This window comes from Phyllostomus hastatus, unplaced genomic scaffold (assembly GCF_019186645.2).
Source record: "Phyllostomus hastatus isolate PE091 unplaced genomic scaffold, TTU_PhHast_1.1 phas_contig_40, whole genome shotgun sequence".
Classification (NCBI taxonomy): Eukaryota; Metazoa; Chordata; class Mammalia; order Chiroptera; family Phyllostomidae; genus Phyllostomus; species Phyllostomus hastatus.
Genome location: NW_025333872.1, coordinates 9,706,997 through 9,734,120, shown reverse-complemented (window position 1 = coordinate 9,734,120; position 27,124 = coordinate 9,706,997). Strand labels below are relative to the sequence as shown.

Sequence of the window (27,124 nt, the reverse complement as noted above, 5' to 3'; positions counted from 1 at the left end):
GTTCCTTGTGCATTTGAAAAGAATGTGCATTTGTGTATTTTGCTTCTTTGGGGTGAAAGGTTCTGTATGTATCATTAAGTCCATTTGATGTAGAGTGTTGTTCAGTGCCACAATATCCTTGTTGATTCTTTGCTTAGAAGATCTATCCATTGTTGACAATGGGGTGTTAAAATCTCCTGTTATGAGTGTGTTGCTGTCAGTATCTTTCTGGAAGTCTTCCAAGGTTTTCCTTGTATATTTAGGTGCTTCTATGTTGGGTGCGTATATGCTTACAAGGGTTATATCTTCTTGATGAATAATACCCTTCTGAATTATGTAGTGTCCTTCTTTATTTATTTTCTTTTATATCCATTTGCTTGGAATATTTTTTCCATCCCTTCACTTTCAGTCTGTGTAGGTCTTTTGTTCTGAGGTGGGTTTCTTGTAGACAGCAGATATGCGGGTCATGTTTCCTTACCCATTCAGCTACCCTATGTCTTTTGATTGGAGCATTTAATCCATTTATATTTAAGTTTATTTTTGATAGGTACTTATTCACTGCCATTTCCCCCCCTTTGTACCTGTGCTCCTCTCACTCTCTTTCTCTCTTTTTCTTCATCTGCTTAAATTAGTCCCTTTAGCATATCTTGCAGTGCTGGTTTTGTGGAGATGTATTCTTTTAGCTTGTCTGAGAAACTCCTCATTTCACTTTCCATTTTAAATGAAAGCTTTGCTGTGTAAAGTAGTCTTGGTTGCAGGGTTTTGCTTATTACTTGGAATATTTCTTGCCATTCCCTTCTGGCTTGTAGTGTTTCTGTTGAGGAATCAGCTGACAGCCTAATTGGAGCTCCCTTGTATTTTACTTCCTGTTTCTCCCTTGCTACCTTTAATATTCTCTCTTTGTCTTTAAATTTTGCCATTTTAATTGTGATGTGTTTGTACTGGGCCTCTTCAGGTTCATCTTGATTTGGACCCTTTGTGCTTCCTGGACTTTGCATGACTTTTTCTTTCAAAAAGTTAGGGAATTTTTTGTCACAACCTTTCAAACAGATTTTCTATCCCTTGCCCCTCTTCTTCTTCTTTTGGTATCCCTATGATACAGATATTATTACATTTCATGTTGTCCTGCAGCTCCCTTAAAAACTCATCATTCTTTTTGAGCCTTTGTTCATCTTGTTGCTCTGAGAATTTTTTCTACCTTGTCCTTGTCATCCAGCTCATTGACTCAATCCTCTGCTTCATCTAGCCTGCTTTTAATTCCTTCTACTGTGTTCTTCATTTCAGATATTGTATTTTTCATTTCCTCCTGGTTCTTGCTGATAAAGTTTCTATGTCCTTTTTCATGCTGTTGCCATTCACATTAAGTTCTTTGTAGCTTCCCTGGAGTTCTTTGTAGTTCTCACTGAGTTCATTGAGCATCCTTATAACCATTGTTTTGAACTCAATGTCTGATAGTTTGCTTGCCTCTATTTCATTTAGCACCCTTTCTGTGGATTTCTCCTTTCCTTTCAATTGGGGGTTATTTGTCTCTCCATTTTAGGTGACTCTTCTTGTTTGTTTCTGCTTCTTAGAGTAATATGCTTTGATTTCCTGTGTTCATGGAGTGACCTTCTGTGGTAGGAGACTTGTCGGATTCAGTGGTGCATTCTTTTTGCTCTCCTGAACCTGATGCTCTTTATTCCATTTATGTGGGTTGTCTGGCTGTAATTGGGTTTTGGTTGTTGTTGGGTCATTCTTTGCTGGGTGCTTCCATCGGGCTGGTTGACTGTGAGTCACTCTGTCCACAATCTTGCATGCTGTTGTTCAGGTGTGTTTTCTCTTTCTAGATCCACTCTTGCTGATATCAGATGATTCCCAGTCTGGCTCAATGCTGCCTGTTGGAACCACCAGCAATCCACAGTCTGTGCTGTCTCCTTCCATTGTTAATCTAGTCAACCTGTAATCAGCAGTCAGGCTTAAGCAGCACTGTGATGGAGCAGAGAAACTCCTGTTGCGGGGAGCTAGTGCTTCCCCTCAGGCTAGTGGTTTGCCTGAGCAAGATGCCTCCTGCAGTATGGGGAATGACTCAGCACACAGATCCTGGCAGCTGCCCCCATAGTTCTCTATCCAAAGCCACTATCCCCAGACTCTTCTCAGACATCTCTAGTCCACTCTATCCTTAACTTTGTGGGAGTTCAGGGTAAATGGCTACAATTACATTGTGTACATTGGCTCTTTAGGTCTCCAGTGGTATCTACCTGGCAGCTGGATATTATCTGGGCCCCTTTCTTGCCCTGGTGCTATAGGCTGGGGAGCTCATCCTGGGGTTTCTACCCCACACTTCTCAGGGGGAACCCCCCCAGCCACTGAAAATTTCCCTCTGGCACTTCAGCTGTCACACGTGGGAGCTGAGCCAGCCCTCTTGTGTCTCCTCTGCATTCCATACCAGTCAGGTTGTGGTGAAGTGGTTTCTTCTGTCTCCAATTATCAGTTTTAACTATTCCATTTGATTCTCTTCTCTGTACTTTTTAGCGTGTACTCCTTGTATTCTTTTTCATGGTCACTCTGGCTTAAAGACTGCCATATGCATCTTTACATATCACAGCTTACCTTCAACTAATATTATACAGTATTAATTCACAAAGATCATCACAACGGTATGATTTCCTCCTTACCTACCCCATCTTTTTGTTCTTATTGTCATATACTTAACTTTTAAATATGCTGTAAACCCCACAGTTCATTATTGTTATTTTATTTTAAATAATAAATAGCTTTCTAAAGAATTTTAAAATAAATATAATACGAAGAATAGTATATCTGTGAATTCACCCCTTTTAGTGTTCTTGATTTATGTCTGCCAATGAGAATTTCCACTAGAAATTATTTCCCTCCATTAGAAAGATTTTTAAAAATCATTTCTAGGAGTTTAGATATGCAATAGATAGATTATTTTGTACTTCTGTTGACTATTTTACATTTTGTCTTTATATTGTTTAACAACCATATTAAAGCATAAATTACATGCCATAAAATTCACCCATTTTAACTATACAGTTCAATGGTTATTAGTAAACTTAGAGAGTTGTACAACCATCACCACAATCCAATTTTAGAATATTTCTGTCCCCCTCAAAAGGTCCTAAGTCCCATTTGTGGACCATCCCCTTGTTCAGCCACAGTGGTAGGCAGGCAACCACTAATCTATTTTTATAGGTATTTCACATAAACAAAATTATACAACATATATCCTTTCACTTCTTTTCATTCACATAATTTTTGTGAAGTTTATGCATGTTATAGTATACCAATAGCTTCTTTTTTATTGATAGATAGTAAATATTTTCTTGTATGAATATAATACATTTTGATTATCTGTTACCACTTGATGAACACTTATATTGTTTTCAATTTTGGGGTATTATAATAATTCTATGAACGCTTGCACACAAGTCTTTCATCAACTTATCTGCATTTCTTTTGAGTAGATATTGTATGAACTTTCTGGTTATATTTTAATTTTATTTTTAACTTTTAAAGAAACTACAAAGCTATTTTCCAAAGTAGCTGCACCATTTTACATTTTCACAAACAACAGAGAAGGATCTACTTTCATATTTGAAAGTCATTTTTTGCTGGATATCTAAATCTAGGTTGATAGTTTATCATTTTTCTTTCTTTATTTTAAATATGTTGTTCCATTGTGTTGTGGTCACCATTGTTTCTCATAAGTCAGTCATCATTTTTATTGTTACTTTTTTGTATGTAGTATGTGTTTTTCCTCTTCCTGCTTTTAACATTGTCTCTTTAATTTTGAATTTAGGAGTTTAACAATGATGTCTCTAGGTGTGGTCATCTTGAGGTTGAATGAACTTCTTGGATTTAGGCATTGATATCTTTATCAATTTTGGCCATTATCTATTCAAATATTTCTTCTGAATCATTCTGTCTTCAACATTTGGGACTATTATTATATATGTGTTAGAATACTTTATATTGCCCTACAGATCTTTATTTTAGTTTTTGTCTGGATAAATTATTGGCTTTGCAGAGTGTCTCTTTCATACTTTATGGGATTCTAATCCATTATTCTAGCCCATGTGGAACTCTAAGTTTATTAGGATTTATCTGGTCCCTCCTTATACCTGTCTGGTAAATTCTTTTGACCACTATTATACAAAATATGAAAGCAGACATGTATTTCTTTTCTCATGTGACGGGCTCACCACTTTATGGAATTTAGTTCATTTAGGCTTCTTTTTCATCAACTTCTGACAAGGTTTTAAAAATTTGTGATTGTGTAGTGCATGTGGCTTTTTTTTTGAGGATAGTACAGTGATTTCCTACAACTTTCTATATTTAACTACAAGTGGAAGTTTCTCTGTGCTTATTTTTTTTAAAGGCTTCTACATTCCAGAAGGATTTCTGAGTTATATTTTTGCCTACAGAGTGTTGAAAACTCCATTTATCCTGTACCAAAAATAACAATACCAGCCTGATGTGGATTAGTTGGTTGGAGTGCCATCCTGTAACCAAAAGCTTGTGAGTTCAATTGCTGGTCAGGGCACATGCCTAGGTTGCAGGTTCCATCACCAGTATAGACACCTATGGGAAGGAAACAGATTGATGCTTCTTTCTCACACTGATGCTTCTCTCTCACATCGCTGTTTCTCTTTCTCCCTTCCTCTCTCTAGAAGCAATGGAAAAATGTCCTGGAATGAGGATTGAAAAACATAACCACCAAAAATTTAAGTGCATATCCCAGATCCATGTTAATTGAATACTTCCTCTTTAATAAGTTTACTTATGATTTCACCACTGGAATTCTCTATTTTTTTTACACCTTGCCTTCTGTAGCAGATGTCCCAAAGACACAGCCTAAAGAAAGTTCCACCTAAACGTGCAGTATTAATTTTTTTAGAGCACTTGCCCTGAGACTGTCTCTATTTACCTATTCTGATGAATTAGTCTGGCTAACTTGAAAAGTAACTTGAAAATCTATTTGTCCCTTGTTTCTTTGATCCTAGCACCAGTTCTCCAGGGAGAGCTTCTTGTTTTTTGTATTCTTGACATTCCAACTCTATGGAAATACTCAAAAGACATAGCTTAGTCAAGGAATGTGATTTCTCAAATTTCCAAAATATTGACATGCCAATACACACCCCCATCCAAAACCCCAATCTAGGTGATAAGAATGTGTGTAATCACCCTGACATCTTGTACCAGAAACTGTCCTTTTGTGCATTTCCATGTGGCTTCTTACCTCTTCCACTTCGCTTTCCTCTGTTTTAGCTTTTGGACTTACCACCAACCTGCCTTGAAAAGGGAGAGCAAATGAAAGAATACATAGGTAATCTAAAAGTAAAGGAAGGTTTACTTTTTTAGATGCCTTCTTTAGCCTTAGAATAGTTAGAAATATGGAGCAAGTCACTGCCATTACCTGCCATTTTCAGGTAGGTGGTCCTAGAGTACAGAGCATTAGCAGCCTGCAGCTGGGCAAGGGACAGTGACATAAGCATAATATATTTATAATATATGTTACTTGCATGTAATCCTATTTATTTATTTATTTATTTATTTATTTATTTGAAATCTCACCAATGGTAGTGTCTATTACTAATTCAGCTGTTTAAAAAATTATGAACTTCACCAGAAAATCTTTTATGATCTTACCCATTTTACCCTTTTGGCTTTCCAGTTCTTTTCTCCACCACCATTTTCTCCCTTGGTCTCTATTTTGAAACATTCTAACCATGATATATCAAATAACAATATGACTACCTGCTCATTTGCTGATTTAAGACATTCAAATTAATTTTTAAATCAAGGAGTTCCACATTCAAGGATTAAATCCTCTTCTGGCTCTATTTCCATGTGGTTTTTGATTCTGAACACTGTATGAAATGACTTTGCATTCAGAGAAGACATACTTTAACACACACACATACACATGCATGCTGTATACATTAAGGTAATGCTCTCTGCTGTTCCAGGTATGCCCTAAAATCTCAGGGACATACCAGAGAAAATGTTTATTTCCCATTCATGTAAAACTCCATTAAGAGTGTGATCAGGGAGGAGGATGAAGGCAACGCTGCATGCAGTCATTCAGAGACCTAGGCTGATAGAGGCTCTGCCATCTTCAATACTTGGCTTCAAAAATCAGTTTGAAGAAGAGACACAGGGTCCTGCAGGGAGCCCTTAAGGGCAAGCATGAGTGTGTCATACAGTCGTTCTGTTCCTACTCCACTGGCCAGAACTCAGTCACAGGATTCCTCTTGGCCTGGGAACAGTAGCCCTGATTGGGAAACCACTTTGTAGTGACAGATTTATGCTATGGAAGGAGTACAGCCTTCGGTGGACTTTCAGCCATCTCTATATACAGAAATACATGAGGCTTCATGCCTTGCTTCTTAGTGTTTTCACTGTAAGACTCCAGGACTCTTAAAGTTAAGGAGGCAAAGAATAAGGCTGGTGGGGTAGGAGACTTCCTGCTGAACATCAAGGACTGAAGCTAGTGGAGCTGCTACTAGAAATAGAATGAACTAGAAATAATCCATTCATGAAGAGAAGTGAGGATAGCATTAGCTTGTCTTGCCTTTTACATATGCATTCTTTCATCCATTTATCAGACATTATCTTGATTACTTGCTTTATGCCAGGCAATGTGCTAAAGTGCTGAGGATGCAATAAAACATTTAAACCATACAGCTGGGTAAGTGCTATAATGGATTTATGTGCATCATGTGTCTAGAAGTAAAACACATTATTTTAGTGGAAGAGGCTGGCCTTTTACTAAGGCAGCATGAGAAAATCTCTGCACAAGGTGTCAGAGGTCTATTTGTCTGTAGGATTTCTAATATTTCCTTACTACAGTGAGTTCTCACTTAACTTCATCAATAGGTTCTTGGAAACTGTGACATTAAGCAACACTACATACATTGAAATCAATTTTTACCACAGGCACTGATATAAACAAGAGTTAAGTTCCTACAACATATTTCTGGTAACAGAAACATCACCAAATTTTTAAACAATGAGCCTGAACATTTCTAATGTTAAACATTAAAATACATGTGAGAAAGTAATAAAAACAAGTAAGATAATTATTTTCCAACCAGCTTATTCCAGTTCAGGGTCACAGTGACCAGAGCTCAGGGCACCAGGCAGCACCCACCGTGGACAGGATGCCCTTCCATCATGGGACACATCACACCCGCCCACACTCTCTCAGGCTGAGACGATGCCGACACTCAGTTCACCTCATGTGCACATCTTTGGGATGGGGAAAGAAACCAGAGTACCCAGAGAAAACCCACAGAGACATGGGGAGAGCATGCAATCTCCACACAGACAGCGGCCCCTCTGAGAATTGATTTTTTTCCTCATCAATGATATAATGAAAAAACTTGAATGAAGCGATGTTGTTCGAGGACCTGCTGTATAATCTTTGCATGTATGCAGCTTTAGTTCCAATTTTACCCTCCGCTCTCAAGTACAGGGATGTGATATTATTTCCCAAGTACAAAGATCTCTCTGGACAGTTTGTTTGCAGGATGGATTAAATAGCAGTGAAATTAGAGGCAGGGAGAGTTAAGATGCTACTGTTACAACCTTCAGTGGTTCTTTCTTCCTCTGGGACAAAATGTAAACTACTACCCATAACTCACAAGCCCTTGCCTCACAGTCTAGCTGTGTTTTCCATGGTTTTAACCCCTAATCCCTAACACTGTCTGGAAATTTTTGCAATATTGGTCTATTCATAGTGTCTCATCCTATGCTCTGACCTACTCTTAAATGTCATCTCCCTACTTGTTTGCCATCTGCCTTTTAATGCTCAGCAAAATGGTACTTCTTCAGGGAAAGCTTCCTAACGCCCTCCCCCCACTCTTATGGCAAACTTAGATACTCTTTCTCTTAGAATGATCCTGAGCTTCAGTAGACACAGTCAGAGCGACAGGGCCCTTTGACAACCTCACTGATCCTCTGGGCCAGCCAGCCCTGCTGCCTAGTCAGGCTGTGGACTGCTGACAGGAGGAATCAGAGGAGATGGAGGCTGCAGTACAAGGTGACTGGGTGGAAGGTGATGCCAAAGTTGAAGCAGAGAGCATGAGAAGACTGGCAGACTTCATGGGAAGATTAGAAGTTCAGGTCCAGAAGTTCAGGTTCATTGCTTTCCTGAAAGAATTTTTTATATTTGCTCCATATTTTTTAAATTTCAAATAAAGAGTAAAATTCATCAAATACATCCTGTATTTTATACCTCAAATAAAAATCTAGACCCTTCTGGCCCTGGCTGGTGTAGCTCAGTGGATTGAGCATGGGCTGCGAACCAAAGCATTGCAGGTTCGATTCCCAGTCAGGGCACATGCCTGGGTTGCAGGCCATGGCCCCCAGCAACCACACATTGATGTTTCTCTCTCTCTCTCTCTCCCTCCCCTCCCTCTCTGAAAATAAATAAATAAATCTTTAAAAAAATCTAGACCCTTCTAAAAGAGAGTAGAAATAGTTGCATAGAAGGACAGTTATTCATAGATTTGATGTTTTTCCCATGCTTTAGGTTTTAGCATGAGAGAACAGGATAAGGTGAAAAGGAATAATCTGTGAAGTCTTAACTAGTCAGAACTGTAAGAGCTTTGCAATCTTGTCCATTCTTAACTAATAACTGAAGACTAGTATCTGTTACCACTGTAAGTCTTAATCTGAGTTTTCCCCCTTACTCTTCCTTTTTGCCATTTTACTTATGTGAAGATTAATGATAATAGCTGAAGTTTGAAATGTATGAATGTGGACCTGTATCTCACGGTCATGGATGTATAAAACTGATCACAATTTGCTCTTGTCACCTACATAACTGAGCTATTTCACATGAAGTTACCTCTGTCTACCCAGGCTTGGAACTTTACAGTCTCCTCTCCTCCTGCCCTCTCTACCTCCATTTCTCCTTTTTCTGGTACCTCCAACCTGCTTGTTCCCCATCCTGACCATTACTTTGACAGCCAGTTCATTGTTAAATCCTGAACGTTCTATTTCCATGGTGTTTCTCACATCCACTCCTTTCCTAATGCTACTATTGCGTCTCCATAATCCAGCCCCTCATTGCCTTTGGAATTACCAAAATTTGTAATCTCTCTCCACTCCAATTCAACTTAGTGCACAGTTTTTCTTTTTCATAAACTTTTTGTAAAATGAATGAAATATACTTACTCTTTACCCTGGAATTCAGTTTTTAGCTTTGTGCCCACAATTCTCCCTTCCAATCTCATAACTCACCATTACCCTGATCAGCTTTACATTCCAACTAAATGGTTTAGTCAGGGGTCCTCAAATGAGCCTCTCACTCATAAGATCTTGATTCCTCGTAGTTTCACCGAGTGTCCATATCAGATGCCCTCCTCTTTCTTTGAGGCTTTCTGGATGTTGCTGGTAGGTGGGATCTTTCATCTTTTTCAGGAATCCACCCTTGTCACTGGAGATAAGACTTTGAAACCTCAGCTGTGCTATATTTCCCTCTCTGCCCCTGCCACTCCCCCACCCCATCCAGTGTGGTCACTGAGATCTCTCTTGTATTTCTACAATGTCTACAGCATTGCTCATTGCTTAATTTGGTCCCTCATTGCCACTGGTTTGGATAGTTCTATAAAAAATGCAGCAGAGTTGATTTCTGCCCTCCTAAAGTTCCTTTGAGGTGTCAGTTCCCTTTGCTCCTGCCTTTGTTACTTTCCAATCCAGCCTTGACACCACTACTAAAGTTCTGTCCAAGGTGCAGATGTGTTTGTGTTCTCTCCTGCAGAACATTTAAGTTTGTATAGCAGAGAAGGTAAGAGCTCACACTTTGGAGGCCAGCTCACCACTTCCCAGCTGTTTGGCCTTGGGCAAAGTACTTTCTTATCTCTAAATGGGGCCTGTTGTGAAGCTTAAGGAGCTAATGGGTTTTTGTACAGTGACTTCACAAGGTTAGCTCCGAGTAAATGATAGTGTGACAGGATGTCAAGTTGCAAGTTTCAACTGAGACCAAGATAAAATAGTAAATGTGACATTCCAAAAAAAGTTAGGTACCAGACCAATACACAGATTTTCAAAGCAGGTGGCCAAAAGCTACGTAGCTAGCTCTAAAACCTGAAGGATGGACAAGTAGAATGGGCGAGTAGGGTGGACAAATAGGGTGAAGCAAGTGGAGACGGTTCTGTGAGGAGGTTTGCTTTTTGCAGAAATCCATCCTGCAACTCTGCCGTCACCCCAGGAGAGAGGTTTAGGATGGTGCCACTCCCTCACCTCAAGTCTAAGTGGGGAAGGAGAGCATCTCCATGGGGCAATTGGGAAATCTGAATGTGTGGCCCCTGATGAATATCGTCTACTTTATGGTCCCTTGTTATTTAATCGAGGGCTCTGTGTGTGTGTGTTTATTAGCCAGGACTTTTCTGGTTGTTAGTGACAGCAACAATACCTGAATTCGGGTGGGAGAGAAAGGGAGGCGTTGGTTGGTTTAATGCTAGAATATCTAACATAACCAAGGGAAGAGTTGAATAAGTGACCTGTGGAACAACAGGGTGCCACTGGGCCTCAGAAGCAGCTGAGGATGAGGACTCCAATGCTTCCAGGGCTTCTTTTTCTTGACTTTTGTCCATTTATGTCTGAATTTGGCTTTATAATAATAATAAAAAAAACACTTGGCCAGCAGTAGTCCCAAGCTTCTGACACCACATGGGATTGGTGCTCTTGACCCAGCTTTGGTTTGGAAAATCCTTACTCAACTCTGACTGCCTTGGCGTGGTCAGAGCCTCCCTCAGATGCATCCAGGATGGGAGGAGGAGGAACAGTTCCCAGACAATTTCATGCCCAGAAGACAGGACTACTAAGCAAACACCCTGTTTATGTTCATCCCTGTGATTTGTCACATGTGTCAGCTTCTTGGTCATACATTGCCTGGTACGAAATGCACCATCCAGTTCAGATGTGAAGGAGGGAAAGGGAAATATGTCTTCCTAATGGATGGATGAGGGCAGGGAAAAAAACATGGGAACTGGGAAGGAGGGTGAAGCAAAGAAGAAGTGGCAGTGGCTTCTTCAGAGTGTCACTCAGGGATTAGGATATCTGTGGGGCCTCAGCAGGTGCTAACTGGGCAGCAGTGGGATGAGGACAGTCCCTGAGTCTGACTGAGGGCCTAGCAGCTGCCACTTAGCTGGGGCTTGTACAGATGGGGGAGTTCGCATTTTGTGTCCTCCTTCTCCCCTTCCAGTGACCTTCTCACTTCTTATGGACCTCCCCTGCCCCCACCTTACCCTGCCATCCAGGGACTAAGGCACCTTCATTTGCTTACCCTCCCTTTTCAGGTTCACTCTCCTTCACAGAGAACCATTTGATAGACTTATTTCAGGTCCATGTCCCCAGCAGCTGGCTCTCAGAGCAAAAGGATTCCACTCATTCAGTTATTCATTCCCCCAAAACACCTCCATTGAGCTCCCACTGTGCAGGACACCACAGTGAGCAAGGCAGAGGAGCCCTGCACACCTGGAGCATGCATTCCAATGGAGGAGAGACAGAAATGACATGGATAAATATATAACATTGACTAGTGACAAGGGCTTTGGAGAAAAATAAAACAGAGCAAGGAGATAGTGAGTCAAGTGCTACTTAGGCTGATTAGGTTGGGATTCTCAGGGCAGGGGCATTTGAGCAGAGACCTAAATGCTGTAGAGAAGTGAGCCCTGCTTAGATTGGGGGAAATGACACTCCATGCAAGGGAGAGTGCAAGATCCCTATGGGAGGATGTGTTTGGCATGTGATGACCAGACCTAATTGAGGTATTATAGAAGAAGAAAGGCAAATGGCTCTTAGAGAAGAACAAATGCTCCATTTTTCTCCTAACTAGATTAATGCAAACTAAAACTCCCTGAAGAATGCCAGTGGGTGTCCAGGACTTTTGTTTACTCGGGCCAGACACAGAATCTGAACTAACTGGAGAAAAGGTAGTTCACATATAGAAAGATCCTTAAATGTGCCATTATAAGGAAAAGCAAATCAAAGCTCAGCTGAGATAACCACATCTTACCCACCAGATGGACAAATGTCCAACACATTCTGCTGTGGGGAACCACTCTTTCTGATAAATTGTTGCTAGGTAAGCAAAATGGTACCATAACTATGGAGAATGTGTCTGGGTCTATCAAAATTACATAGACATTTGCCTTTTGACTCAGCAATTCCACTTGTAGAATCTGTTCCAAAGATAAAATGGCAAAATATGAAAAGGCATGAGAAAAGTCTATCAATTGCTGCACTGTTGACCCAGCAGTTCCACTTCTGGGAATGTATCTGAAGAAACCCAAAACACTAATTTGAAAGAATATAAGCACCCATATATTCTTTGCAGCAGTATTTATAATAGCCAAGATGTGGAAATAGCCCAGATGTCCATCAGTAGATGATGGATTAAACAACTATGTGACATTTACACAATGGAATGCTACTCAGCCATTAAAAAGAAGGAAATTTTACCCTTTGTGACAGCATGGATGGACCTGGAGAACATTATGCTAAGTAAAATAAGCCAGTCAGAGAAAGACAAATACTATGTGATCTCACTTAAAAGTGGAATCTAATAAACAGAGTAAACTAACAAGCAAAACAGAACCAGTGACATGGAAACATGGAACAGACTGACAGCTGTAAGAGAATGGTGGAATGGTGGGATCTAATGAACAAACTGAACTAACAGGAGAAACAGAGGCAGACTCATAGATAAAGAGCAGGCTAACAGCTCTGGGTGGGGGGTTAGGGATGGAGGGAGTGAGCAAAAAGGAAAAAGGACTCATGGACATGGACAACAGTGTGGTGATTTCAGGGGTGAGGGGGGTAGTGGTGGTAGAAGAAGGTATGAGGGAGATAAGTGGTAAAGGAAAAATACAATAAAAATAAGCTATTAAAATATAAAAAACAAATAAAAATAACAAAAGACTGGAAACAGGCCCCCATCAATAGGGGCCTAGCTACACAAACTTACTAAACCACACAGTGGAAAACTATACAGTTGTGGAAGAGGAATAGGGGTATTTCTACATATTACTATAGAATGCTCTTTAGGTTCATGTTATTTATTGATTGAGTGATTGATTGATTGCATTTTTTCATTACCTTTTACCCCCCTGTATGCCCCACTCCACAATTGCCAGACTGTTGTCCATGTCCATGAGTCCTTTTTCCTTTTTGCCCATTCCCTCCACCCCCTACCCACTCCCATAGAGTCATGTTTTTTAGTGATAAAGGCAAGATAGAAAAATATGCTAAGTATGCTATTATTTGTCTAAGAAAGGGAAGGAAAATGATATTCATGAATATTTGTTAGTATTTTAAGTATATTTCATTGATTATGCTTCCACAGTTATCCCACTTTTTCCCCCTTTGCCCATATCTACCTGGTACCTCCCTTCCATCAAGAAACACCCCCCTACTTAGTCTTTGTCCATGGGTCATGCATGTAAGTTCCTTGGCTTCTCCATTTCCTATACTATTGTTAATATCCCCCTGTCTATTTTGTTGCTACAAATTATGCTTCTTAATCCCTGTACCTTTTCTCCCATTGTCCCTCTTCCCCCTAAACCCCAGTTAATAACCCTCCAAATGATCTCCATATCTATGATTCTGTTCCTGTTCTGGTTGCTTGCTGAGTTTGTTTGTTTTTTTTTTATTGTTGTTTTGTTTTGTTTTTTAGATTCAGTTGTTGATAGTTGTGAATTTTTTGCCTTTTTAATGTTCATGGTTTTGATCTTATTTTCTTAAATAAGTTCCTTTAACATTTCATGTAATAATGGCTTGATGATGAACTCCTTGAGCTTTACTTTGTCTGGGAAACACTTTATAAGCCCCTCCATTCTAAATTATAGCTTTGCTGGACAGAGTAAGCTAGGCTATAGGTCCTTGCTTTTCATCACTTCAAGCATGTCTTGCCAGTCCCTTCTTTCCTGCAAAGTTTCTTTTGAGAATTCAGCTGAAAGTCTTATGAGAACCCCTTTAAGCAGGTAATTGTCTGCTTTTCTCTTGCTAGTTTTAAGATTCTCTATTTATCTTTAACCTTTGGTATTTTAATTGTGATGTGTCTTGGTGTGGTCCTCTTTGGGTCCAACTTGTTTGTACTCTCTGTGCTTCCTGAACTTGTGTGTCTATTTCCTTTGCCAAATTAGGGAAGTTTTCTTTCATTATTTTTTCAAATAAGTTTTCAATTTCTTGCTCTACCACTTCTGGCATCCCTATGATTTGGATGTTGATACATTTAAAGTTGTGCCAGAGGTTCTTAAGCCTATGCTTGTTTTTTTGTGTTTTTCTAATTCTTTTTTCTTCTTTCTATTCTGGTTGAATGTTTCTTTCTTCCTTATGGTCCAAATCGTTGATTTGAATCCTGGCTTTCTTCCCTTCACTGTTTGTTCCCTGTGGATTTTTATTTCACTTAGTGTAACCTTCATTTCTTCCTTTCTGTTATTGACATACTCAATGATTTCTCTAAATATCATAATCACCAGTGATTTGAACTCTGCATCTGATAGGTTGGCTATCTCCATTTCATTTAGTTCCTTTTCTGGGGTTTTATTCTGTTCATTCACTTGGGCCATATTTCTTTGTCTCCCAAATTTGGTAGCCTCCTATATTAATTTCTGTGTATTAAGTAGAGTTGCTTTTACTCCCTGCCTTAGTAGCATGGTGTATGTAGAAAAGGCACCTGTCAATTGTGTGGGGCAGAACCTTAGGTAATTGCCAGGGTGGTGCAACCTGCTTCACTGCTTTGTGGCTCTGTGTGAAGAGAGGGCTCAGAGAGGGGAAAATGCCATTGCCTGGCTTCTGGAGGCTTGCCTGGCACTCACCTCACTCCATTTCCAGTCACTTTGCTCACTTCCATATGCAATTGGCACTCTTCCAGGTGCTGCCCTAGTGATGAAACCTAGAGTGGGTTTGCATACATTCTAAGTCTGTGTGGGTCCTTTAAACAATGAAAATCCAGCAGCTTCTTCAGCTGCCGCAACCCCCATGATTTGTACAGCCAGAGATAATAGGAATTTATCTTCCTGGTGCTGGAATCCTGGGCTGTGTGGTCTGGCCTGGGGCTGGAATCACTCACTTCCAAGGTATCCCTCACTCCCAAGGTATCCCTCCTGATTTTTAGCCACCATACTTGAATGCGAGACTGGTATTCCACCACCGCTGCACCGCCTCTCTGCTGTCTCTGGGACTCTGCCCCACTACCTGTCTGGATGAGTGTGGCTTCTTTAAATCCTTGTTGTCATATTCCCATACAGCCTGATTTCCTGATGGTTATGGGTATTATTTGATTTGAGATCTGGTTGTAATTCTTTTTATGGTTGCACAAGAGTTGAAGCATGTCTGCCTACACCCCCATCTTGACTGGATCAGTTAGCATTTTTTAAATGAGAGAATGGATAAATAATAAAGATAAAATAACAATAACCTGATAGGGAGGGAGTGGAGTGGAGGATGCAGGAACAGAGGCTAGATTTCTTTGTAGATTGGTTTTGATTTTTGAGCCATGTAATATTTTTTATAAAACAAAATTAAATTTCATGGGAAAGGCAATCCTTGTGAATCAAAAAATTTTACTCTTGAAAAAAGTAAACAAATTTAGAAACATTTTAGAAACAAATGAACCTTTAAAAGTAAACATTTCTAAAAGTAAACATTTCAGAAACAAATGAACTTAACTTGGCATCTGGTTGATGGAATAGAGAAGCTATTCTAAATGATTATAAAATATAAGAATTTGTACCCCCTTTATAAGCTATATACCTAAAGGATAAAAATAAAAGATTCTGGGGAAAATATCTTAAATTGTACCTGGTAGTGTTAATAATGTGATTCTGAGGCTGCTGTACATATACTAACGGATAAGGGAAGTGAGTAATTATGTTGTTAGTAAGGATCAAGGTGTTTGATATGGAAGCAAGGGGATGCAGATATAAGACAGGTAAGTTCAGGAAAAATGCAGTAATCCTGTGTTTAAATGGGAATTATCAGTTTGAACTCATAATGCATGCTACCTTTAAAATATATTTGTGTATTTCCCAGCTCTGTCCACTAAAAAAGGTTTGTATACAATAACCAACCCAGTACAAAGAGCGCTTTCTATATAGCTAAGTACAGATATAGATTAGGATATTAAAATATGTTGAAATACTTACTAAACAGAATTGGGTTGATTGGAGAAAAGGTTGATTCCTTACCTGAGGCAAGAAATGGACAGCATGCACCTGGAACTCCTTGTCATGCCAGAGGTGAGGTCGTCCTCAAAGACGCCTGGGACTGTATCAAAAACACACAGGAGCCAACCCGACTGACAGTCAGACTCTCATCAGCCAAAGATGGACAACTGAAACATCAACAGCAAATTATGATGGTTTTAAACCCATCAGATATGTTTAGTGAACTCATAATGACACTTTAAAAACAACCCTCAATGATCTTCTTTGAAGGATAATAAGGGAACAGATCATTTTTAACAACAACAACAACAAACTTGTTAATAAAGGAAAAGAATCAAGTGTGTATTTTGCCTGTCATACAAAAATGTAGCTCAGAGTAACTACATGGTAGAGAGAAGTAGTTCCTTTTAATGGAAATAATCATGAATAAATAAAGAAGGAATACCACCATGTTGAAAGATTGAATGCCTAATGAAAGAATGAATCCAGGCCTTAAGCATGAAAGGCTGCTAATGCCACAGAAGAGAGACAACCAGAATTACATATAGCCCTTGATGGAAGTACACAATGCCATCTAGGAAGGAGTCTTGCCAAACCTGAATCTAACAAGCCTCTGGATCTAACTAACAGGAGCTAATTGTAATGGAGGAATGGGTGGAATGACACTGTGGAGTTCATCAGGAAAATCTAGACTGGGGAAAATGCTGAAGAGAAAATATGGTTTCATGGTCAACAATAAGAAAGTGCAAGGAAGAAAGAAAGAAGAGTTGGAGGAAGACCCTATGGATTAGGAGATATGAGAAGTACCTTAGTTTAAGGAAAACTGTTTAAGGAAGGAGCAGCAGAATGGGCCTGGGGAGGGAATGGGGAGTACAGAGAACCTCTGTCATGTGGTTGGTGATACATGCACACTGGCAGGATATTTGATGATATTGAGGAATTATTCTTGCTTTTTCTGTTTCATGATGATAGCTATTGTGATTTCAAAATAGAAGCCTTTGTCTTTTAGAGCTATATGCTGAAATATTTACTGATGAACTGATGGGATGTCAGACACCTGCTCCCAAATAACCCGGAGTGAGTGGGAGAGTGGGTGGGGACATGGAGCAGGGGTTCTCGGTCTTGAACTCGCATCAGATTCACCTGAAGCGCTCATTAAATTGCAAATACTGATCCCTCCTTCAGAGTTTTTGATTCAGCCTCGGGTATAGCCCAAGAATTTGCCTTTCTAACGAGTTCCCATGTGGCATTAATGCTGCTGTTGGTCTGGGAACCACTCTGAGACCCAGTGACAGAAAGGAAACAAGAATTATTGCAAGTTATTCTTGCACCTGGGTGGTGGGTACATGAAAGCTCATTATAGTATTCTGTCTACTTCTGAACATATTTGAAATTTTCTATAATAAACAGACTTAAGTGATCCTAAAAGACACATAGAATGAGTGAAGCCTTTGACAACCCATCATTGTAATGGGAATATCTATGCTTGTTAATAAAACAGACTTGGCTTCTGGCCTCTGAGTTGAAAGGGGGTGCATCTGCTCCTGCCCAGGTGGAGATGAGTGCATCAGCTCAGCTGTCAACCCTCTTAGAGAACTGCCTGGCCTGAGGGGCAGGGAAGTGGTCTTTGGCTAAAGTGTCTGCATCACAGGTGGCAAACACAAGGTCTGTGGGCCAAATCCGCCCTCCACCTTGTTTTATCCAGCCTGGCACCTTGTTTCTACCTGGCTGCAGTGCTGAGCTCTCACTTAACTGTTAAGGGTAGTTACATTTATACAGTCCTAAAATTACAGCCAGCCCTTTGAAGACAACCAGAAGGCTGGTGTGGCCCCCAGTGAAGATGAGTTTGACACCCCTGGTCTGTATCATGTTGCTTTCATTTCCTCTACTGGTCAGTCATAAGAAGAGCAGTGGTTTGGATGAATACTAAGACTCTCTGGCCACTTCAAATGGGAAGGGTGTTCTTGAGCATAGCTGTGCTAGTGGGTTCATCTGTTAGAGACAAGGTTGTTACTGAACTCAGAACCCATGTGTCCTCCTGCAAGGACCTTCCTGACATGGACGCCATCTCTTCTATCTCTTCTAAGAGATGGATCAGGAGCCATTTCTTGTGGTTGGAGTCTCTCCACTTACCTGTTAAGATTCATCCATTTACTTATCCATTCATACTGCAGATATTTATTAATGTCCCTACTAAGTGCAAGGCATTTTCTAGCCCCTAAGAATACAGCAGGGAATAGAATAGGCAAAAATCTCTGCTTTTGTAGAGATTAAATTCTGGTTGGGGAAATAAGCAATTAACAAGTAAAGAACTACAGTATATGAACAGAGTAATTTCAAACAGTGAAAAGTGTTATGAATTAAAGTGAAGACATGGGGATAGTGACTGATGCTGTGTGTATGTGCATGCACATGTGCACACACACATGTGTACACATGTTTCATTCTAGATGATCAGGGAAGACTTCTCCAAGGAGATGATATCTGAGCTGAGAGCTGGATGAGAAGAAGGAGCCAGCCACCATGAGAGACCTGGATATTTTCAGACAAAGTCAGGAGTGAGTGCAAAGGTTCTAAGATGAGCTTGGCATTTTTTTGGATGCCAAGAAGACCAGTGGGCCTGGAACATGGAGAGCAAAGGGAAAAGTGGTACGAGGTGACAAGTGAAAGGAGGCAGGAGCTAGGGCATGTTGGGCCTTGTGGCCATCAGCCAGGGTGCTTACCTACTGTAGACACCTCCATGGCTGCCAGTCATCCCCCAGCTGTGAGAAGTACATTTTCTCTAGAGAAATAGGGCACTTTTTAAACAGGTAAGTCTTAGGGGCCCTGATCTATAGGAAAATTAGTGTTTTGTATAACCAATTGAATTATAGATCAAATTTGTTACACCTGCCTATTTAAAAAAACAATAATTTCATTTCAGAATCACTATATGCTCTTGATGCCTTATAATCCCAGCTTAAAAACACCATATACTCAACTAAAGATTCAGTCCCCTGTAGAAATACAGATTCCTCTGTGATGGGTAACACTATGAGTTATCAGTTACATCATGCTAATATAAATGAATTGATAGCTGTGTCCTTGAAAAGACATTTTAAAATAGAAAAGTGTAGTTTGTGGGTTCTTAAGTATAGGAAGGAATCTTCAGGACAGAAACAAATGAGAAAGGAGAAACTGAGGATACATCAGAAAAACTACTTATTTTACAGTTTTGAGCTGTGCTCTGCTTCCTGGATAGGCTAATGTCCTCCTGCCAAGACTTATTATAGCAAGGCTCTCTTTCTTGAAATAACATATCTGTGTCTTTTAATAGCTCTTTCCTAAATAGGAAGTGTGAAATAATTTGCAGAGCCCAGTGATTACAGTGCATTGCCCCTACTGCCCTGATGCTCCCCGATCAGCTTTGGACATGCATGCTGGACTTAACGTCTGCGGACGAACATTTTAATGACAGTGAAACACAGTGTGCTAGAGGCAGCTCAAACAGCTGGTGTGAATAGATTACAGGCATCGCTTTCCAACTTTGCGTTCAAGTGACTTCATATTGGTTGCCTGAAGTCAGCCATGATAAGATTATTTACACCACAGAAAGAAAACGCTACACATTGGACCTTTTCTTTTTTTTTCAGAGAGCTGACTGTTAAACACCAGCTTGCCACTTCCATGAAACCTTAAAAAAATATATTTTAGCATATGCCATGGCATGTGAAAAAACAGCCATTTCTTTGTTTTGCCTCTTGAATTAATGGTATTCAGAATGGTATTCATCTGTACAATTTAACTATATTTATGTAGATACAGATCCCATTAACTTTCTCAGAAACTTTGCCTGGCATTCCATGGTTGACCAGAGAGACACCAAGGGCCCCTCATGGTTTTGGGTCATCTGACTCTTGCTGCCTTGTCTACCCCCGACTCCTGTCAAATTTAACCTTCAGTGTGCCTTGTCCCCCAAGTACCCTATTTTTCCTTCTGGACATTTCTAGTCTGTTGCCCCTACCTGGAGGGCTCTCCTCACTGCCTCTCTGTCTAACGAAGTCTTACCCATACTTGAAGATCAGGGCAGAGGTCACGTTCCCCTTGATGCCTTCCTGTGCTCTGCCACAGCTCCCTTCACTGTCCATTGCTCTTCCTCCAGCACTCCCACCGAATGCCAGCTGTCCTTCCACAGACACCGCTGCCTCATTGAGTAGGTGTTTGTCTGCATGTCGTATCTCCTCCCCTGGAATGCAAGCCCCTTGAGGATTGTGCATTTTGCTTATTTATCATTTAATCTTTCATAGCATCTGGTGCAGAGCTTTGCATAGTTACTACTGTCAGGGTTAGTTCAGTTATCTGCATGTATGACTTCAGATTCCCCACCGTGCCCTGGACAGCATAGTAAGTGACACACACTCACACAGTTTCATCAGTCTAAATATTTGTACATGTGGACTGATTTCATTTAGCATAGGAAATGCCTTACTGAGGGGAACCCTAGGCTCAAATGTAGCCCAGTGAGGACCAATGACAAAACTACCTTCAGTGAGAAATGTCACCTTTCTCATCTGCATGCAAAGTTGAACCACTTTGTTCACTCATGTCTTAGAAAGGCACTAATCTGTTACAAATCATGACACTCTGATGGCCACTGAAGATGCAACTGTACTCCTCCTGGGGCCAGATCCTGCTAGAATGTTAGTGAGTTCTACTGGTACTTTTATATCTAATAATGAAATGAAAACTAATCTGGCATTTTTCCTTTTCTCCTTCCTACTGTGATGTGAAAGAAGGCTATTCCTCATCCTTCCTTCATTCATTAAGCAATGACTGTGTTCTCATGCCAGGCACTCTGCTAAAACCTCAAGATCTAAAGGTGAATTATCCACGGTCCTGCCTTTCAAGGGTTCACAATCAGAAAAAGGGAATAAGCATCAGGACGTGTTCAAAGTCTCAGGTAAAATAGAGCCCCGAAGCTCTGACAGTGACCCACATCTATGCACTTGCCCATTAGATTGTGCCATCTGTCCCCACATGAGACGTTTGCTATAACTCTTTTCCACGAGCCTCTTTTGGTTTGAATGACCTTGGGAACAGCCTGAAATGCCAAGCTTGGAAGAGTGCTTTTAGAGTTACTGGTGTGCACTTATGGGCTTCAAATAGAATTTCACAAACCTCTAATTATCTCCTCTTACCAAGCTGCCTGAATGACTGACGACTAGCTCTTTAGTCACTCTGAGAGTGGATTTCTATTCAGCCGGTGCCCGGGATGCATTAGGATGCCCAGAACATGTGTGGCTGCTCTGAGCAGTACAGGGCGATTAACAGAAGGCAAGCAATTTGCAAAATGTCTCAACTTCCTGCTCATTTCTGAGACAGAAAAATTGTCACACCTTAACCTCAGGAGGCTCATCTGCAGAATTCTCCCCCCCCCCCCGCCTCCTCCCCCAAACAGAGCCTCTGGTCTCAGCCTCTCCTACCAGCTTTTTGCAAACATAAGCACTCGGCTAAAACAACAGCTATGACTCAGTTCCTAGCTAGCGCTGCCTGAATTGATTTACTCTGAGTTCAGATTTAGCACCTAATCATGTTCAATTTGCTCCACTGCACTGCCTAGAGATAAAAGGCATGGGGGGAAAAAATAGCTTCAGCCTGTGTCAGTCTTTGTGGTGATGTCATTGCCATGAGAAAGCCGGCCCTTCCTTACTCTGCTGTGCTGCCTCAGACGCGGCAGGCTGTGTGTGTGCAGCGGGAGTGGGCTCCAGGTGCCGAGCTCGGGCGGTGTCCAGGGCAAGGCAGCACCACCGGCCACGGCAACATCCACCTGGAGGCTCTGCCCGTCACCCTGTCACACACGACTCGGAGGCTGCCTAACTCTTTTGAAAATCAGGAGGGGGAATGCCAGCCCCTAGCATGGACTGTGATGTTTCCACTCTGGTCGCCTGTGTGGTGGATGTCGAGGTCTTTACCAATCAGGAGGTTAAGGTATGCACCTGCAATCTCATTTTTCATTATTGCTTTTCCCGAAGCGTGAAGCAGTGTGGCAGAGTCTTTTTAGCTTAAGGAAAGAAGACTTTGTTGAACAGTTTTCAGCTCATGGTCTGTGCTAAAAATGCATGTTGTGAGTGCATGGCTGTATTAATTAGAGTAAGTTAGAAGAGGGACTAGCACATTAATTTTGAATGCAATAAAGTCTACCATTGTCTGTTTTTTCCTGTCTTTTCTGTTAGGTGATTTCACAGCAGACATGTTTTTGTAGTCTCATATCTGTGTCAGTAAGGAGAATTTGTCACTCCTTAATGTTGAGAGGGGTTTTGAATCAGTAATTAAAGGAAGAAAGCACACAAAATAAACCTCGCACCCAGGACACCCTGCTAGTGGGACAGTAACCCCTTCATGGCATGTCACTTAAAGATGCCACGATGTGGTCTTCAGATTGAACAAAAGCTCTTCTAAGGATGGCAGTTTCAATCTCCAGCTCCCTGGAAATCAAAGTTGGAGAGCTGCTGCCTAAATTTTTTATTTTTTTTTCAAGCAAAGGAAGCAAGTCATTTCCCTGAGCAGTTGTCCAAAAGAAAGTTCAGGGATAAATAAATTTTGCATCTTTAAGACTTTGTATTCCATGGCACTGGTCCTCACTGACTGCCTGCAGAATTGTATAATTGTCATGGGTCATTGTCCCCTGATGGTATTCATTCTCTTTTATTTTCCCACTTGGCTTTATATTATGAAAAAGATTCCATGCTTATGAAATGAAAATTTTGATTTCTTCTCTCATATTTAATGTAAGAATGAGCAGAAGCTTCTTATTTAAACAGTTTACCCACACACACAGGACAGTTGCTCATTTTGTGATGAGAGGAAGAAAAGGGGAATTACATTGCATAATCATTTTCCATCCTTGCCTTGGTCTTTACTTAAAGGAAGACCTTGAAATCTTTATTGTTGAGTATGCGGGTGATACCCTGGTACTTCCCAGGTGGGGATTTATATGTTCACTAGCATAACGCCTGGCTCTGTCACTCAAGATTTGGGTTTTGAACATTCTTTTGAAATAGATTTTAAAAATCGGATTTGTTGTTTCTGAACATTTTAAATGTGTGGTCCTTCATTTACCAACTCTCATGACAGTGCCATAGAAGTGTCTGCCATCTGTCATATTGAGGTCAGATAATTAGAATATAGTGGTTTGCTGCTGCCTATGGTTGCATTGGAATGGAAACGTGCATGCAAAGACTCACCATCCTTCCTGTCGTACCTGTCATAGCACTTCAGAAGGGAGAGCAGTCGTCAAAGCCCCTCCAGTTCAGAACCAGTTTAAAGTTTGCTGTGGGTAACTGGGTAGAGAGACATCTTCCACCAACTGCTGGAACAGAATTAAAACTTCGTAGCTCTCTTCTGTCCTCAACAGTTCTGCTGTTTACATGCTTGCTCTGCAGACATCATAAGAGAGTATAAACTTTTTTGGTTCAAGAAATGATCATGAAAAAAATATTGATTAGGCATGTGCAATATGCCAGGCATTGTGCTTATACAGAAAGGAGTTTACCATATGCTTATATGACCTGTGTATCTGTGAAACAGACATAAAAATAACCACTCACCTAATATTTCTTAAAGACAGAGAGTGTCTTGTGGAATTAAAGGAACACAACATTCTTCCAGCTGGTTGTACTTGAGTGGTTGGGTGGCTTCACAGAGAAAATAGTGTTTGAACTTGATGACAAGTAGATTTTGATAGAGAAAGAGGGAAGGCCTGGGGATGTGGAGGCATTCCATTTTGCAGTAGAGTGAGTCAATGAATTTGACTGCAGTAGGATCTGAGAGATGGGAGGGGAAGCAGGGGAAGGAGGTGAGTCAGGACCAGATTATGGAGCCGTTAATACTGTTCATCAGAAATCTAATGGGTTTTTCTGGGAAGACTCCCACTGGAAAGATGTCTTATATGTCCTTACTACCAAAAAGCTTTAAATCACAATGGATGTCTCTTCAGGAAAATTTACCTAGTCTTTCTGTGCCTTAGTTTTCTCATCTGTAATGTGGGGATAATAGGAGCTCCTATCATTGGCTTGGTAAGAGGATTAAAGTAAATTATACATGTAAAAATTTTAACACAGTGTTTGACACATATTTAGTGTTTAATGAATGTTAACTATTGCTATCATCATTGTCATCTTTTTAGACATTCTCAGAAGGTGATGGGTCACTTTTTTTGCCACCAGTTTATTGGAATGTCCTAATTCGAACTGAGTTTGCAATGACAATCCAGGACATAGCAGCTGTTAACATGAACACACATACACAACATACCCTGGCAATTTAGAAGATATAACCCTTCCTTTCAGACATTTAATCATTTAGGGTAAAACAGTGACATTATTATCAAGCTAAGATTTACTTCGTCCTTACCAGAAAGGGGGAAAAAAAGAAAAAAGTAAGATAGACCAAAGAGGTTTGTTGAAAAAGCCTGTATGTTCCTTGTTCAAAAGTGGGCATTGCTCATTGTCGTGTTCAAATGCAAAAGTCTGGCACCAAAGTTTCCCCAAAGGTAAACTTCATTAATTGCCAGATACCTGGCAGAACCAGAGTTGTTTTCTTCAATGGTTTTAATATTTGCTGTCAGAGAAAAGGGAAGCCTCTTTGAGTGTTTGACTCACTTGCCTGCATCCACCTTGCCTGATCTCAGTCTCTTTACAGACCGCCCCCTTTCTACATGTAACCCCCATGGAAAAGGAGCCACCTGGGGTAGGCAACCAGCAAGCACCCTTTGTAAACACAGTGGTTTATTTGAAAGGGGTGAAGGCCCGTGCAAATCCAGTGTCCAATCTTGACTTGGAAAGCCTTATCTATCTTCAGTGGAGGATGTTAGCTGGTTGCACCGGGCCCCTTCAGACACCAGTTTCCTAAATTTTGCCACAGCTGCTAGAGCAATACTGCTAAAGAGAGAAGGAAGTTAGGAAAATGGAGTTCTGCCATATTTGTCTTTCTCCAGAAATTCCATTAGTAGTGTCATGAATTTAGCTGTCTGTTTCATGGTATGAGTACTCAGAGAGATGAAGAAACATGAAACTCTTAATAGAAGAAAAGTGATATGATGAACCGAAGTACGTGTGTATATGTGCAGGGTTGGTTTTTCTCAGTATTCTTCTTACCTTTATGAAAACAGTCTTCTCTCTCCCCAAGGAGCCAAACTCTTGGGAAAATGAAAGGGATCCAAACATGGGAAATAAAATTTATATTTTATTTTAGTCCAGTGGTTCTTAAACCTGATTTTACTTTGGTATCACGTGGAGAGCTTTTAACAATATTGATGCTGCCCAGACCACATGCCCAGAACTTCTACTTTGGCTGATCTGAAAGGAGCCTGGTCACAGATTATCACATAAAGTCAATGTCCATGTCATGGCTCTCCTGGACACAGGCGAGTGCGGGTGATGTCAGCCAAGGAGCTGCCGCAGTAACCTCTGCCTAAATACTTTGCTCCAATCCCCCAAATGGAGACTTGATGGGTTGGCGCAGTTGGCGAAGCAGTGCCTCGAAGCTCTCCAAGTGTTGAGACTTACCTAGCAGTGCTGGATCATAGCACCAAGAAACAGGGGAAATTGGGCAAATGCAGTTCTGCCATATTTGTCTTTCTCTAGAAATTCCATTGGCCACTTTTGAATGGAAGGCCAATGCAAGCATCTCTGGGGAGGTGACAGCTTATTAAATGTCACTGTTCCAATGTCACTCAGAAGTGAGTGAGAGAGCCATGAGTTGACCTGAGGGGAAAGCTTTTCAGTAGAGGGAGCAGTAGTTGCTAAGAGAGACATATTTACCTGATGTATTCTTATCCAGCCTCTTTTAACTTATTTTAATTATTTATTAATTCTGGAACCCACTGAGACTATCACTATCCTATGGCATATTTTATTTTATATTGTAAAGATGTTCCTTTTTAGAAATTGTGCTTAACCTAATTCCCACATGCTGTATTTTAAGCCTGTTTGTTTCCATAGGGGAGGGAGAAATATAAGCAGATATTCATCCTCAGCATAATAATTCTTTATATGCTGAAATCTTAGGATTTTTCTTTCTCTTTCTGAAAAGCCAAGGCCCTTTTAAAGTGACTCACAGCCCTACTTTCTCTCCTCTGTCTTTGAGACTAATCCATATTACCTTGGAAAAGTCTCTTAACCCTTCTGGACATAATGAGAAAAATACTCGACTGCTTTGTATTTGTTTTCCTTTTCACACAATAGTATGATGACTGACTCATACTCTGTGTCATGCTGCTGGGTGAGTTATGAAAAAACCCCAGCACATCGTGGTCCCTCAGTACAATGAAATCTTTGTCATTTGAACCACTGGCAATTTCGAATTGCTTGTTTTGTTTGGTGGGAGTCATAAGAGAAGAAGGATGGAGCAGAGTTGGTATCACACATTATGCACCCTGGTTTGAAGAGAGACAAGTGACACACAGAGGAACTGAGTGTCGGGAACTGATTTGGAAAAGAAACTTGTGGATATTTGCCAGGAGAGCTGGTCAACCATTCTTATTTCTTATGCTTATTGCAAATGCAGTGCTGGGGAGAGGACCTGGCAGCAGCCACGACCTTAGGACTCTGCAGAACTCTAATGCTCTTTCAGCATCTTCAAAAACCACATGTTCACTCAGTAACATAGAAGACTTTGAGTTGCAGGTGATTCAGTTCTCAAAGATTGAAACCCCCTACAGATTTATGGTAACTTTTAGGAACCACAATGCTAGCTTAACAGAAACTCTCATTTTCTGTTCAATGACTGTGATATTAAAAAATATTTATTACGTATCTCCAGACCACCTTTTAGTTTCTGAAAACCAACAGGGAGCATGTGGGAGGATGGGGGCTAGGGGCGGTGTGGCACGTCACAACAGATACTAACACCCGAGCAAACAAACACTTTCTCTTTCTCTCACAATAAAATAGGTGAGAATTGAAGCCATTTTGAAATAAATG

At 40.6% G+C, this 27,124-nt stretch overlaps 1 protein-coding gene across 3 annotated transcripts in view; it reads left to right on the top strand.

Annotated features, from left to right (window-relative positions):
• RCAN2 (regulator of calcineurin 2) overlaps positions 1–27,124 on the top strand; it is a 261,473-nt gene that overhangs the window by 141,524 nt on the left and 92,825 nt on the right. The window contains exon 1 of one of the 3 annotated variants that reach the window (XM_045843342.1): positions 21,790–22,130. The exons of the other annotated variants lie outside the window; for them this stretch is intronic. Within the exon in view, the coding sequence (XP_045699298.1) occupies positions 22,044–22,130 (87 nt within the window). The 5' untranslated portion in view covers positions 21,790–22,043. Of the gene's footprint in view, positions 1–21,789; positions 22,131–27,124 lie in introns of those variants that run through there. 3 annotated transcript variants of the gene reach the window in all.